We start from the raw sequence: 17,211 nt of genomic DNA, 5'->3' as shown, positions 1-17,211 counted from the left end.
GAACACAAGCTTATATAAATAAACATTAATGAACATGAATGAATATTTATTAAGCAATAATGACAAACTGAATAATAATATTAAACATTTAATGAACATTATTGAAGACGAATGAATATTAATAAACATGAATAAACACGATTGAACATGAATTTATATTTATAGTCATTAATGAACATTAATAATAAACATTAATGAACATTATTGAACACAAGTTTATATAAGTAAACATTAATGAACATGAATGAATATTTATTAAGCAATAATGAAGAAACTGAATAATAATAATAAAACAATGAACATTATTGAAGACAATGAATATTAACAAACACGATTGAACAATTTATTTATTTTTGTAGTCATTGATGAACATTAATAATAAACATTAATGAACATTATTGAACACAAGTTTATATCAATAAACATTAATGAACATGAATGAATATTTATTACGCAATAATGAACAAATTGAATAATAATAAACAATTAATGAAAATTATGAAGACAAATGAATATTAATAAACACGATTGAACATTTATTTATATTTATAGTCATTAATGAACATTAATAATAAACATTAATGAACATTATTGAACACAAGTTTATATAAATAAACATTAATGAACATGAATGAATATTTATTAAGCAATAATGAACAAACTGAATAATAATAATAAATATTTAATGAACATTATTGTAGACAAATGAATATTAATAAACACGATTGAACATTTATTTATATTTATAGTCACTAATGAACATTAATAATAAACATTAATGAACATTATTGAACTCAAGTTTATATAAATAAACATTAATGAACATGAACGAATATTTATTAAGCAATAATGAACAAACTGAATAATAATAATAACATTTAATGAACATTATTGAAGACAAATGAATATTAATAAACACGATTGAACATTTATTTATTTTTATAGTCATTGATGAACATTAATAATAAACATTAATGAACATTATTGAATATTTATTAAGCAATAATGAACAAACTGAATAATAATAATAAACATTTAATGAACATTATTGAAGACAAATGAATATTAATAAACATTATTGAACATGAATGAATAATAATAAACAAAAAATAATCATTACTGAACACATATTGAATTAAAAATGTATAAATATTAATGAACGTGCTTGAATATTAATAAACATTATTGAACATAAACAAAAATGAATGATATCAACATTTACTGCATAGTCCTTCTCATCCATTAATAGCATCGTTTCAAGCACGTAACAAACGCACACAACAAACACACACACACACGCAGGGTAAACAGTGTAATTGTACTTTGGAGTCGTGTGTGTGTGTGTGTGTGTGTGTGTGTGTGTGTGTTGAAATTTAAGATGGCGGTGGTGTATTTGGCGGCTGCCTTTCCTCTTCCAAACTGCGGGATTGTACGGCGGCGCCACGGCGACAAACACGGGTAAGCGAGGCCTGCTGGTGGGTGGCTTGTGATGTCGTTGTGTTGAAAACAAAACATGTGTGTGTGTGTGGGGGGAGTAGGGAGGTCATAGGTCACGCAGAAAGGGGACGTTGTCCGAATAAGGGCGTTCAAAATAAAACCGGGAGAGAGTGGCTGAGCGGTTCCTGGTTCGATCCCCACCTTCTTCCAACCTGGTCAAGGCTGAAGGTGTCTTGCTCCTGATGGCTGGTGGTTAGTTAGGGGGCCTCGCACGTGCCTCGCACGTGCGTGAATGGGTGAATGTGTGTGAACGGGTGAATGTGGAAATAGTGTCAAAGCGCTTCGAGTACCTCGAGGGTAGAAAAAGCGCAGTACGAGTATAACCCGTTTAGGACTCAAGAAAGGTTCCGCGGGTGTCGCCCACAGGCGGCGTCTTCGTGACGCAGCAAGCGGCACACGGCGTGCTGCAGCGCCTGCGCAGGTACAACAGCGGCCTTTTTGAGGAAGTCAAGGTGGGCAACCTGGAGCGCGAGTGCAAGGAGGAGACCTGCACCCTGGAGGAGGCCCGGGAGGTGTTTGAGGACGAGGAGAAAACTGTGCGTACACACACACACACACACACACACACACACACACGCACACACACACACACTCTTGTATTTGTTACCTTCTTGAGACCTCCCCCCCCAAAAAAGGCCTACTTCTTTAGGACCACCCTTTTCTAGATATATAAAGAAGTGTATTTACAACATTAATAATATATACATACTATGCAAATGTAAAAAAACCTTGTTGTGAAAAAGGAGTTGGAATTCCACAAGAAAAAGGTCCCAGTTTCACAAGAAAAACCTAGAATTTTGGCGGTATTATGAAAAATGTCGTCACTCAATGCAGCAGCTGTCCGGGTGGCTGTTTACCCAACGCAAGTCAAAATTTTGCAAGGAAAATGTAGCATTTGTGCAATGTTGTGATAAAAGTTTGAATTTTACTCAATCACAGTTGAAATTTTACAAGAAAATATATATATATATGGAAACGGGGTTTGTATGTATATATATATATATATATATATATATATATATATATATATATATATATATATATATATATATATATATATACATATATATATATATATAGGTGCCAGCGCCCCCCGCGACCCCAAAAGGGAATAAGCGGTAGAAAAAGGATGGATATATATATATATATATATATATGTAGGTGTGGGAAAAATCAAGACATATATATATATATATATATATATATATATATATACATCCTTTTTCTACCGCTTATTCCCTTTTGGGGTCGCGGGGGGCGCTGGCGCCTATATATATATATATATATATATATATATATCTATATATATATATATATATAGATATATATATATGTATATATGTATATATATATATATATATATATATATATGTATATATATATATATATGTATATATATATATATATATGTATATATTTATATATATATATATGTATATATATATATATGTATATATGTATATATATATATATATATATATGTATATATATATATATATGTATATATATATATATATATATATATATATGTATATATATATGTATATATATATATATATATATATATATATATATATATATATATATATATATATATATATATATATATATATATATATATATATATATATATATATATATATATATATATATATATATACATACAAACCCCGTTTCCATACGAGTTGGGAAATTGTGTTAGATGTAAATATAAACAGAATACAATGATTTGCAAATCCTTTTCAAGCCATATTCAGTTGAATATGCTACAAAGACAACATATTTGATGTTCAAACTCATAAACTTTTTTTTGTTGTGGCAAATAATCATTAATTTTAGAATTTGATGCCAGCAACACGTGACAAAGAAGTTGGGAAAGGTGGCAATAAATATTGATAACGTTGAGGAACGCTCATCAAACACTTATATGGAACGTCCCACAGGTGTGCAGGCTAATTGGGAACAGGTGGGTGCCATGATTGGGTATAAAAGCAGCTTCCATGAAATGCTAAGTAATTCACAAACAAGGATGGGGTGAGGGTCACCACTTTGTAAGCAAATTGTCGAACAGTTTTAGAACAACATTTCTCAACGAGCTATTGCAAGGAATTTTGGGATTTTACCATCTATGGTCCGTAAAATCATCAAAAGGTTCAGAGAATGTGGAGAAATCACTGTACGTTAGCGATGATATTACCGACTTTTGATCCCTCAAGCGGTACCGCATCAAAAACCGACATCAGTGTGTAAAGGATATCACCATAAGGGCTCAGGAAGACTTCGTAAAACCACTGTCAGTAACTACAATTGGTCGCTACATCTGTAAGTGCAAGTTAAAACTCTACTATGCAGAGCCAAACCCACAGAGGACGTGGTGTCCTCCAGAACAAAGAGGAAAATAACCATTCGGATTGTTATAGGCACAAAGTTGAAAATCCAGCATGTGTGATGGTATGGGGGTGCATTAGAGCCCAAGGCATGGGTAACTTACACATCTGTGAAGGCACCATTAATGCTGAAAGGTACATACAGGTTTTGGAGCAACATATGTTGTCATCCAAGCAACAATATCATGGACGCCCCTGCTTATTTCAGCAAGACAAGTGTTACAACAGCGTGGCTTCGTAGTAAAAGAGTGCGAGTACTTTCCTGGCCCGCCTGCAGTCCCATCGAAAACATGTGGCGCATTATGAAGCGTAAAATAGGACAGCGGAGACCCCGGACTGTTGAAGGACTGAAGCTCTACATAAAACAAGAATGGGAAAGAATTCCACTTTCAAAGCTTCAACAATTAGTTTCCTCAGTTCCCAAACGTTTATTGAGTGTTGTTAAAAGAAAAGGTGATGTAACACCGTGGTGAACATGCCCTTTCCCAACTACTTTGGCACGTGTTGCAGCCATGAAATTCTAAAGTTAATGATTAATTGCAGAGAAAATAAAAAATGTGTGAGTTTGAACATCAAATATGTTGTTTTTGTAGCATATTTAACTGAATATGGCTTGAAAAGGATTTGCAAATCATTGTATTCTGTTTATATTTACATCTAACACCATTTCCCAACTCATATGGAAACGGGGTTTGTATATATAAAGAACATTATCAAACAAAAATATCCATTAAAAAAAAATTAATAAACATAGGACATTTATGAACATCAATAAACTATAATAAACCTGGTCAAACAATAATGTCCATTAGAGAACATTCGTGCGATGTTGTGATAAAAGTCGCAATTTTACAAGAAAAGCTTAAATATGATATATGTATTCTAGTTCTTGCCACTAGGCTGTTTTAGTTTTTATTTAATTTATTTTTCATTATTATTATTATTATTTTTTTTTTTTTAAATATACTCTAGCACTTTGAGGTTGTTCGTTCAATGTAAAGTGCTTTTTACAAATAAAATCCATTAAAATGTTGGCAATTTTATGAAAACAGCGGCAATTTTACCCGACAAAAGTCCCGATTTTAATAGAAAACGGAAAAAAAAACGCCGGCAATATTATACTATTAATACGATTTTTTACTTGGCAAAATTGTGACAAAGGTCATCATTTTATTCAAAACAAGAACAACAACAAAAAATAGTAATAGTCAGAATTCTATATGACCTGCGATGAGGTGGCGACTTGTCCAGGGTGTACCCCGCCTTCCGCCCGATTGTAGCTGAGATAGGCGCCAGCGCCCCCCGCGACCCCAAAAGGGAATAAGCGGTAGAAAATGGATGGATGGATGGAGAATTCTATATGACAAATGTCACCATTTTGCATGAATAACTAAGAATTTTAATTTCACGAGAAAATATTGCAATACTACAGAAACCGATAAGAATATGAGGAATTGTTCTCGATTTTATAAGAAAAGTCGACACATTGTGAGAAAAAAAGCTACTTAATTTACTTTTATTTGTTATTTTTACATCTTCATTATTTACTTGAAGTTATTACAGTATGTCTCTATATACATATTTATTTATTTGTATTAATTTTGGCCAAAAGGGTCGCATATCAATTTCTTACCCACACTTGTTATTTCATATGTTGTTGGATATATTGTTTTTGTCTTTGTATATATTGTTTTTCAAATCACCTGTGTATATGTACATAATTTATCTTTTTTTTAATGTATTTACTTTATATACATGGTACGGGTTAAATATATTTTTTAATTGAATGTATCAAATGTGATACATATTTAATGGACCACAATGGAAACAAGCCTTTTGGCTTTTTGTGCCATCCTATTGCCTTTTTAAAGCATTACATGGATTCAATTCTTTAAGATATCATTAAACTTCTCAATCAATCAATCAATCAATTGCTCACACCTCCTCATATGGCAGCTACTTTTCCTTGTTGGTGTCTCAAGAAGGCTAGAAAGACAAGAACACACACGCACACACACACACACACACAACGATGATGTCATCAAAGCTTCCTTGACCGTCTCCTTGTTTCTAGATGGAATTCTGGGCCGGGTACATTGGTGAGTTCTGCACGTCGGCCATCACTGTGGACTCTCGGCGTGTTCATGCCTGCGTGTGTGTGTGTGTGTGTGTGTGCGTGTGTGTGTTCTACACGTGCACAGATGGCGACCAGTGCAAGCCCCCCCCTTGCCAGAATGATGGCGTGTGCCAAGACGGCGTCAATTCTTACGTTTGCTGGTGTGGCGAAAACTTTAGCGGCAAAAACTGTGAGATCGGTAAGTGTGGTGAGCACACGCTTATGAGGGGCTGCAAGGGACTTTATTTAAAATTAGCGCTTACACACACGACTGAAATGCTCTCACACACACAACTGAAAAAATATTCTCTCATACACATGGATAAAACGCGCTGAGTTTACGTAGTGTGTATGAGAGGATTTCACGAGTGTTTCAGCAGTGTGTAAGTTTTTTTACTTGTGTGTATGAGAAACGCTGTCATACACTGTATGAGAGTGTTTTAGTAGTGTGTATGAGAGGGTTTCAGTCGTGTGCATGAGAGAAAACATTTACAGTAGTGTGCACGAGAAAATTTCACTATTGTGTATGAGAGTGTTTCAGTAGTGTGTATGAAAGGGTTTCAGTCGTATGTGTGAGAGAAAAAAATATTCAGTTGTTTGTATAAGAGCGTTTCAGTCGTGTGTATGAAAGTCTTTCAGTAGTGTTAATAGGCGTTTCACTTACGTGTATGAGTGTTTCAGTAGTGTGTATAAAAGGGTTTCAGTTGTATGTGTGAGAGAAAAAAATAATCAGTTGTTTGTATAAGAGTGTTTCAGTAGTTTGTATGAGAGCTTTTCAGTAGTGTGAATGAGAGTGTTTCAGTAGTGTTTATGAAAGTGTTTCAGTAGTATCTGTAAGAGACAAAAATATTCAGTTGTTTGAATAAGACCGTTTCAGTAATTTGTATGAAAGCGTTTCAGTAGTGTGTATGAGAGTGTTTCAGTAGTCTGTATGAAAGGGTTTCAGTCGTATGTGTGAGAGAAAAAATAATCAGTTGTTTGAATAAGAGCCTTTCAGTAGTTTGATTGAGAGCGTTTCAGTAGTGTGTATGAAAGTGTTTCAGTAGTGTGTATAGGCGTTTCACTTGTGTGTATGAGAGTGTTTCAGTAGTGTGTATGGAAGGGTTTCAGTCGAATGTGTGAGAGAAAAAAATATTCAGTTGTTTGTATAAGAGCGTTTCAGTAGTGTGTATGTGAGTGTTTAAATAGTGTTTATGAAAGTGTTTCAGTAGTATGTGAAAGAGAAAAAATATTCAGTTGTTTGAATAGGAGCGTTTCAGTAGTGTGCATGAAAGTGTTTCAGTAGTGTGTATAGGTGTTTCACTATCGTGTATGAGAGTGTTTCAGTCGTGTGTATGGACGTTTCACTTGTGTGTATGAGAGAGGTGTTTCAGTAGTGTGTATGGAAGGACTTCAGTAGTATGTGTGAGAGAAAAAAATATTCAGTTGTTTGTATAAGAGCGTTTCAGTAGTTTGCATGAGAGTGTTTCAGTAGTGTTTATGAAAATGTTTCAGTAGTATGTGTGAGAGAAAAAAAATATTCAATTGTTTGAATAAGAGCATTTCAGTAGTTTGTATGAGAGTGTTTCAGTTGTGTGTATGGAAAGACTTCAGGTATGTGAGAGAAAAAAAATGCAATTGTTTTTTTTTATGAGAGTGGTTTATAACTGTGTATACTGTTTCAGTAGTGTGTGAGAGTTGTTCAGTAGTGTGTATGAGTGTTTCAGTAGTGTGTATGAGAGTGTTCCAGTAGTGTGTGAGAGTTGTTTAATAGTGTGCACGAGAGTGTTTCAGTCGTGTTTATGAGAGGGTTCCAGTAGTGTGAGAATTGTTCAGTAGTGTGTATGAGAGTATTTCAGTCGTGTTTATGAAAGGGTTCCAGTAGTGTGTGTGAGTTGTTCAGTAGTGTGTATGAGTGTTTCAGTAGTGTGTATGAAAGTGTTTCAGTAGTGTGTATGAAAGTGTTTCAGTCGTGTTTATCAGAGGGTTTCAGTAGTGTGTGAGAGTTGTTCAGTAGTGTGTATGAGTGTTTCAGTCGTGTGTATGAGAGTGTTCCAGTAGTGTGTGAGAGTTGTTTAATAGTGTGTATGAGTGTTTCAGTAGTGTGTATGAGAGTGTTCCAGTAGTGTGTGAGAGTTGTTTAATAGTGTGCACGAGAGTATTTCAGTCGTGTTTATGAAAGGGTTCCAGTAGTGTGTGTGAGTTGTTCAGTAGTGTGTATGAGTGTTTCAGTAGTGTGTATGAAAGTGTTTCAGTAGTGTGTATGAAAGTGTTTCAGTCGTGTTTATCAGAGGGTTTCAGTAGTGTGTGAGAGTTGTTCAGTAGTGTGTATGAGTGTTTCAGTAGTGTGTATGAGAGTGTTCCAGTAGTGTGTGAGAGTTGTTTAATAGTGTGTATGAGTGTTTCAGTAGTGTGTATGAGAGTGTTTCAGTCGTGTTTATCAGAGTGTTTCAGTAGTGTGTGAGAATTGTTCAGTAGTGTATGAGCGTTTCAGTAGTGTGTATCAGAGTGTTCCAGTAGTGTGTGAGAGTTGTTTAGTGGTGTGTATGAGAGTGTTTCAGCAGTGTATGAGAGGGTTCCAGTATTGTGCGAGAGTTGGTTAGTAGTGTGTATGAGTGTTTCAGTAGCGTGTATGAGAGGGTTTCAGTCGGGTTTATCAGAGGGTTTCAGTAGTGTGTGAGAGTTGTTCAGTAGTGTGCATGAGCGTTTCAGTAGTGTGTATCAGTGTTCCAGTAGTGTGTGAGAGTTGTTTAGTGGTGTGTATGAGTGTTCCAGTAGTGTGTATGAGAGTGTTTCAGCAGTGTGTATGAGAGGGTTCCAGTATTGTGCGAGAGTTGGTTAGTAGTGTGTATGAGTGTTTCAGTAGTGTGTATGAGTGTTTCAGTCATGTTTATCAGAGGGTTTCAGTAGTGTGTGAGAGTTGTTCAGTAGTGTGTATGAGTGTTTCAGTAGTGTGTATGAGAGTGTTCCAGTAGTGTGTGAGAGTTGTTTAGTAGTGTGTAAGAGTGTTCCAGTAGTGTGTATGAGAGTGTTTAAGCAGTGTGTATGAGAGGGTTCCAGTAGTGTGTGGGAGTTGGTTAGTAGTGTGTATGAGTGTTTCAGTAGTGTGTATCAGAGGGTTCCAGTAGTGTGTGAGAGTTGGTTAGTAGTGTGTATGAGTGTTTCAGTAGTGTGTATGAGTGTTTCAGTAGTGTGTATGAGTGTTTCAGTAGTGTGTGGGAGAGGGTTCCAGTAGTGTGTGAGAGTTTAGGACTGTCTATGAGTGTTTCACTAGTGGGAATGAGAGTGTTTCAGTAATGTGTATGAGAGTGTTTCAGTAGTGTGTATGAGAGTTGTTTAGTAGTGTGTATGAGAGTATTTCAGTAGTGTGTATGAGAGGGTTCCAGTAGTGTGTGAGAGTTAGGTGGTAGTGTGTATGAGTGTTTAGGAGTGTATGAGAGTGTTTCAGTAATGTGTATGAGAGTGTTCCAGTAGTGGGAAAGAGAGTGTTTCAGTAGTGTGTGTGAGAGTATTTCAGTAGTGTGTATGAGAGGGTTCCAGTAGTGTGTGAGAGTTATTTAGTAGCGTGTATGTGTGTTTCAGTAGTGTGTATGAGAGTGTTTCAGTCATGTTTATCAGAGGGTTTCAGTAGTGTTGTTAGAGTTGTTCAGTAGTGTGTATGAGTGTTTCAGTAGTGTGTATGAGAGTGTTCCAGTAGTGTGTGAGAGTTGTTTAGTAGTGTGTAAGAGTGTTCCAGTAGTGTGTATGAGAGTGTTTAAGCAGTGTGTATGAGAGGGTTCCAGTAGTGTGTGGGAGTTGGTTAGTAGTGTGTATGAGTGTTTCAGTAGTGTGTATCAGAGGGTTCCAGTAGTGTGTGAGAGTTGGTTAGTAGTGTGTATGAGTGTTTCAGTAGTGTGTATGAGTGTTTCAGTAGTGTGTGGGAGAGGGTTCCAGTAGTGTGTGAGAGTTTAGGACTGTCTATGAGTGTTTCAGTAGTGGGAATGAGAGTGTTTCAGTAATGTGTATGAGAGTGTTTCAGTAGTGTGTATGAGAGTTGTTTAGTAGTGTGTATGAGAGTATTTCAGTAGTGTGTATGAGAGGGTTCCAGTAGTGTGTGAGAGTTATGTGGTAGTGTGTATGAGTGTTTAGGAGTGTATGAGAGTGTTTCAGTAATGTGTATGAGAGTGTTCCAGTAGTGGGAAAGAGAGTGTTTCAGTAGTGTGTGTGAGAGTATTTCAGTAGTGTGTATGAGAGGGTTCCAGTAGTGTGTGAGAGTTATTTAGTAGCGTGTATGTGTGTTTCAGTAGTGTGTATGAGAGCGTTTCAGTAGCGTGTATATAAGAGGTAATTCTGAATAATGTCTCAAACGGCCCCTCATAAAACACACACGTACACACACACACACACACACACACACACACACACACACACACACACACACGAGTGTGTTTGCCCAGCAGAGATCAGCAAGCAGTGCTCGGTCAACAACGGAGGGTGCGCACACTTCTGCACGATGGAGGCGGAGCTTGCAAAGTGCCGCTGTGCACATGGATACAGACTCGCAGCTGACCTGAGGACCTGCGAGCCAACAGGTGACAACACCTACACACACACACATGCGCACAAAATAAGGCGGTCCTTGTGAGGAGGAGGCGTGTCATCGGACAGGACAGTTCAGTTGCGGTCGACTCGGAGGCTCCGCCCACACGCCGCGCTCGTCCAACAGGACGCACTTCGGCAACTCCAGCGTGGAGGAGGAGGATGACGTCATACCGGAAGAGTGGCTGGACTACGACTACAGCCTGACCGCCAACCTTTCACTGGAGGTCAACGCATCGCTGGGGTCGGAGGTCAAGAGCCGCCCCGCGAGGTCGGCGTCCAACGACAGCGCGCTGCCTCTGGCGTCCTTCTTCCCCACCCTGACCTCCGTCACGGCGCAGGCCAACAGCGACCAGAGGATTGTCGGGGGAGACACGGCCCTGCCTGGAGAGGTCCCCTGGCAGGTATGATATCACCCACTCCCTGACTCCGCCCCCCGGAGCGCTCGCTCACGTCTTGTGTGTGCGCGTGTGGACACGCAGGTGGCGCTCATGTCCCGCTCGGCCTCGCTCCAGGTGGCGGAAGTCTTCTGCGGCGGTTCCCTGCTCAGCGATGTGTGGGTCATCACGGCGGCCCACTGCCTGGTCCAGGCCAAAAAGGCCGGGTTGCCCTTCTTTGTCAGAGCAGGTGAGCCGACGCCATCAACGCCGGGGCTCTCAAAAACAGCAATCGTGCGCGCTTTTATTTTGTAGTAGTAGTGCGGAACGTTAGAAAAAGGTTGGATCACGTGAAAATGAGTCAAACGGACAACGAAGGGAGCTGTGAAAGACACGAAGCTACTCTCCGTACGGCTAAGTCGCAGACGTTAAACTCAAAGCCCGTTACGTCATTTAAAGTGGCCCGCCACATCATTTTAGGTGGCATTCGGCATCAAGGGTTGGAATCGGGGGGTTAAAGCATCAAAAGGATTCCCGGGCGCAGCCACCGCCGCTGCTCACTGCTCCCCTCGCCTCCCAGGGGGTGATCAAGGGTGATGGGTCAAATGCACAGAATAATCTTGCCCATACTTGCCAACCTTGACACCTCCGATTTCGGGAGGTGGGGGGCTCGGTTGGGGTTGGGGGGTGAGGCAGGGGCGTGGTTAAGAGTCAAGTATTTCATACATATATATAAATATAAAAGAAATACTTGACTTTCAGTAAATTCTAACTATATATATATAATTACTTCATCTCTACAGAACTGTTTCATGAGGGGTTCCCTCAAACATCAGGAGATTTTAATGGAAGCATTCACATACAATGGTTTATATAGAGCACAGAGTGGGTGGGTACAGGCAGGTGTAGGGCGTGGTGATTGGCTCATGTGTTACCTAGGAGGTGTTTCCGTCTGTGGCGGCATTTTGAAATGATTTCACTGCGCCTGTTGAGGGATGACAGGTCTGGATGATACATAATAAACAGGTTGCATCTTTTATTACCACTGTTGTAAGGTGTGCTGGAGGCAAGAATTTGCCATGTTATTGAATATTCAACATTATTGTCTTTGAGGTTCCAAATGTGCTTGCTGAGTTCTGTAGAATTCCGCAAAGTCTGGTTTCTAAAGGAGGCCTTGTGATTATTCCATCTGGTTTTAAGCGCTCCTTCGGTTAATCCTACGTACGTGTCGGATGTGTTAATGTCCTTGCGTGTTACCTTTGCTTGGTAAACGACTGTTTGTAAGCACCCCCCGTTGAGAGGGAGATTTTAATGGAAGCATTCACATACAATGGTTTGTATAGGGCACAGAGTGGGTGGGTACAGGCAGGTGTAGGGGCGTGGTGATTGGCCCATGTGTTACCTAGGAGGTGTTTCCATCTGTGGCGGCATGTTGAAATGATTTCACTGCGCTTGTTGAGGGATGACAGGTCTGGATGATATATAATAAACAGTTTCTCTTTCAAGCACAGGTTGCATCTTTTATTACCACTGTTGTAAGGTGTGCTGGAGGCAAGAATTTGCCATGTTATTGAATATTCAACATTATTGTCTTTGAGGTTCCAAATGTGCTTGCTGAGTTCTGTAGAATTCCGCAAAGTCTGGTTTCTAAAGGAGGCCTTGTGATTATTCCATCTGGTTTTAAGCGCTCCTTCGGTTAATCCTACGTACGTGTCGGATGCGTTAATGTCCTTGCGTGTTGCCTTTGCTTGGTAAACGACTGATGTCTGTAAGCACCCCCCGTTGAGAGGGCAATCAGGTTTCTTGCGACAGTTACATTCATTATTGGTTTCAGAGTCGTTTAGTCTGGGGGTGGGCAGTCCTTTTGCAATTGCTTTGTTGTGGTTTGAAATGATTTGTTGTATGTCATTCATACAGCTGTAGCTCAATTTAATGTAGTTCTTGTTGAATATTTTTCTTAGGGTGTTGCCTTTGGGGAAGTGTTTGTCGATCAGAGTGAGGAACTTGTGGCCGATATTGGTTGTATCGTCCACAAGTTCCTCACTCTGATCGACGAACACTTCCCCAAAGGCAACACCCTAAGAAAAATCTAATGTATGTATATATATATATAGATATATAAATGAAATACTTGAATTTCAGTGTTCATTTATTTACACATGTACACACACATAACACTCATCTACTCATTGTCGAGTTAAGGGTTGAATTGTCCATCCTTGTTCTATTCTCTGTCACTATTTTTCTAACCATATGCATGTACAGTAGATGGCAGTAATGTTCTGTTTAAGAGTGTCACAACATTGCTGTTTACGGCAGACGAACTGCTTTACGGTAGACGAAAACGTGACTGCTGTTGTTGTGTGTTGTTATCACGTTAATGAAACTGCCTAAGAATAAACCCACATAAGAAACCAAGAACTGGCCCTCGATCACTTCTGACAGTTATAACGTCATTGGGCAGACACGCTGTTTATATTGTGGGAAAGCGGACGTGAAAACAGGCTGTCCTAACTCAGGTCCGCATGGAGCTGGAGGGGGCGTGGCCTCCAGCTCCGCTTTAATTTCGGGAGAGGCGCTGAATTTCAGGAGTCTCCCGGAAAATCCGGAAGGGTAGCCAAGTATGATCTCGCCACACCTAGTGTGTGCGTGACCATCATGGGTACTTTAAATTGAATACAAATACTTGCTATTGTGACACCCAGTGGATGCATTTAGAACTGCAGTTTTTTGTTTTTTTTTCGTCATTCCAAAATTTCGGCTCATTTTTACACTTGGACCTGTGACACCCGTGCTCTAAGCCCGTATTAGAAAATATCTGGAAACAAGCGGGTCCGCGTCACTTGTTATCGCGTCACAGCGCGATAACAACACACAACAACAGCAGTCACTGCGTCGTAAACTTGACTTGATGAATTCTTGTGACCGCTTGGCACCACTCCACTTCAACTTAAAGACAGCATGAGTCCTTTCCAGACTGTTAAGTGTTTTTCACGCCCACCTTTCTTGTGACTGACTCATTTCTCTTCAGAAAATTCCACGCTGATATCAGATTAGCATCCGTATCGGCCATACTCCAGACTCGTGTTAGATGTAAATTTAAACAGAATACAATGATTTGCAAATCCTTTTCAACCCATATTCAGTTGAATATGCTACAAAGACAACATATTTGATGTTCAAACTGATAAACATTTTTTTGTGTGCAAATAATCATTAACTTTAGAATTTGATGCCAGCAACACGTGACAAAGAAGTTGGGAAAGGTGGCAATAAATACTGATAAAGTTGAGGAATGCTCATCAAACACTTATTTTGATGCAACTCAGTATTCTTCTTCCTCCAAACACCACCAGTTGAGTTTATACCAAAATGGATACATGGATGATACAGCAGAGGATTGGGAGAATATCATGTGGTCAGATGAAACCAAAATAGAACTTTTTGGTATAAACTCAACTGGTCGTGTTTGGAGGAAGAAGAATACTGAGTTGCATCCCAAGAACACCATGCCTACTGCGAAGCATGGGGGTGGAAACATCATGCTTTGGGGCTGTTTTTCTGCTACGATTGATCCATGTTAAGGCAAGAAGGAATGGGGCCATGTATCGTGAGATTTTGAGCCAAAACCTCCTTCCATTTATGTTGGAAAATAAGTATTTGGTCAACCATTCAAAACTCTCACTGATGGAAGGAGGTTTTGGCTCCAAATCTCACGATACATGGCCCCATTCATTCTTTCCTTAACACGGATCAATCGTCCTGTCCCCTTAGCAGAAAAACAGCCCCAAAGCATGATGTTTCCACCCCCATGCTTCGCAGTAGGTATGGTGTTCTTGGGATGCAACTCAGTATTCTTCTTCCTCCAAACACGAGGAGTTGAGTTTATACCAAAATGGATACTTGGATGATACAGCAGAGGATTGGGAGAATGTCATGTGGTCAGATGAAAGCAAAATAGAACTTGGTCGTGTTTGGAGGAAGAAGAATACTAAGTTGCTTCCCAAGAACACCATACCTACTGCGAAGCATGGGGGTGGAAACATCATGCTTTGGGGCTGTTTTTCTGCTATGATTGATCCGTGTTAAGGAAAGAATGAATGGTGGCCATGTATCGTGAGATTTTGAGCCAAATACTTATTTTCCACCATAATTTACAAATAAATTCTTTAATGTGAATTCCTGGATTTTTTTTTTTCCACATTCTGTCTCTCACAGTTGAAGTGTACCTATGATGGAAATTACAGACCTCTGTCCTCATTTTAAGCGGGAGAACTTGCACAATCGCCGGCTGACTAAATACTCAATGGAAATAGTTGGGACACCTCACGTCGTCCGCTCTCTCCCGTCTCAGGCGAGCACGACGTCTTCGTGTCCGAGGGTCCGGAGCGAGACCACGCGGTGGCCGAGGAGCACGTGCACCCTTCCTACGACTACCAGGAGTCGCCGTACAACCACGACGTGGCGCTGCTCAAGCTGGCCGCCCCGGTGGAGCTGTCCCCGCACCGCCTGCCCATCTGCTTCGGACCCAAGGACTTCACCAAGAACCTCCTGCAGGACTCCGCCGGCTCTCTGGTGAGCGGCTGGGGGCTCATCAACTCCGGGGGGCCGCAGGCCTCCAAGCTGCAGAAGGTGGAGCTCCCCTTCGTTTCCCGCAGCAAGTGCATGGAGAGCAGCCGCCTGAAAGTCACGCGCTTCATGTTCTGCGCCGGCTTCCAGAGCCAGCGCAGGGACTCGTGCCAGGGGGACAGCGGGGGGCCGCATGCCACCAAGTTCCGGGACACCTGGTTCCTGACCGGCATCGTCAGCTGGGGCGAGGGCTGCGCCAAAGACGGAAAGTACGGCATCTACACGCGTCTCTCTCGCTACTACCAATGGATCAGCAGCACCACCGCCATCAGAGCGCACGGCTGACGACCACTTCCTGTCCGGGCGTGAAGGCAACGGTCAGCATGTCTCTGCACACTTTAAAACCAGTGATTCTCAAACTGCGGCACTTAATTGAATACTCACAGTGTTACTGTTCAAACTGTGTGGAAAAAAACATCAAATATACTCGTTACGTAAACCCTCTGCTTCGTTTTTGACGATTACTTAGGTCTTCCTGTTGAAAACGTCGCGGTATGACGAGGCGTGCGCGTGACGTCGCGGATTGTAGCGGACGTTTTTGTTCCAGCCCAATCCCAGCTATAAGTCGTCTGCTTTAATCGCATGAATCTTTTTCAATTTGTTCGATTAATAATGGAGACGTCAAAGAAGAAAGATGTAGGTGGGAAGCCACACAAACACAGCCGGCGTTTCATTGTTTACATTGAAGCTTTACTATGGAACAGAGCGGTCAAGCGAACATGGTTCCCTACCACGTGTCAACCGGCAAGTTTCGGTGACAAAATGTTGGTATTAAGTCCGCTCTTACCGTAGTTATGAGCGGAGAGCTTGCGTCGTGCCTCGCCTCCTGCGCTACTGCATTGGTCACTACTTCGAAGAAAAAAGTTTGAGAACCGCTGCTTTTTTCAAAGTCCTACTAAAACCCACAACTACCGACCACGCAGTCTGATAGTTTATATATCAATGATACTTTGCGCGTGACGTCACAGATTGTAGCGGACATTTTTTTTCCCAGCCCAATCCCAGCTATAACTAGTCTGCTTTCATCGCATAATTCCACAGTATTCTGGACATCTGTGTTGCTGAACCTTTTGCAATTTGTTCAATTAATAATGGAGACATCAAAGAAGAAAGATGTAGGTGGGAAGCCACACAAACACTTGTTTACATTCCCGACAGCTGATGGTGAAGCTTTACTATGGAACAGAGCGGTCAAGCGAACATGGTTCCCTACCACATGTCAATCGGCAGGTTTCGGTGAGAAAATGTTGGTATTAAGTCGGCTCTTACCGTAGTTATGAGCGGAGAGCTTGCGTTGTGCCTCGTTTCCTGCAGCTGCGGACTCTTTTGCCTTCTCCCAAAGGCCGCCCCCGACTGTCGGATGCTTACACCGTGGAGGACGGGGAAAAGAAAAAAATCTTGCCTCGTTGAGAAACGTGGCTTCCATTAAAGACACTGGCGGTCACCACACCCCTGGCCACACCCTTCCGACTTTCAGGTACGACCATATAATCTCACTAAAACACTAGTAACACAATAAGCAGTGTTACTGTTAAAACTGTGTAGAAAAAACATCAAATATACTCGTTACGTAAACCCTCTGCTTCGTTTTTGACGATTACTTAGGCCTACTGCGCTATTGCGTTGGTCACTACTTTGAAGAAAAAGT

The 17,211-nt window shown here is 40.4% G+C and overlaps 1 protein-coding gene across 1 annotated transcript; it reads left to right on the top strand.

Moving 5' to 3' along the window:
* The first annotated feature begins 1,378 nt into the window (after positions 1-1,378).
* LOC133550489 (coagulation factor IX-like) lies at positions 1,379-15,981 on the top strand. The gene is made up of 8 exons (XM_061896469.1): positions 1,379-1,458; positions 1,838-2,033; positions 5,959-5,983; positions 6,086-6,199; positions 10,419-10,550; positions 10,627-10,961; positions 11,040-11,184; positions 15,289-15,981. The coding sequence occupies exons 1-8, from the start codon at positions 1,379-1,381 to the stop codon at positions 15,846-15,848; spliced, it is 1,587 nt and encodes a 528-aa protein (XP_061752453.1). The 3' UTR covers positions 15,849-15,981.
* Positions 15,982-17,211: the final 1,230 nt, after the last annotated feature.

The sequence above is a fragment of the Nerophis ophidion genome, linkage group LG04 (genome assembly GCF_033978795.1).
Source record: "Nerophis ophidion isolate RoL-2023_Sa linkage group LG04, RoL_Noph_v1.0, whole genome shotgun sequence".
Classification (NCBI taxonomy): Eukaryota; Metazoa; Chordata; class Actinopteri; order Syngnathiformes; family Syngnathidae; genus Nerophis; species Nerophis ophidion.
This window is presented reverse-complemented; position numbering and strand designations above follow the sequence as displayed.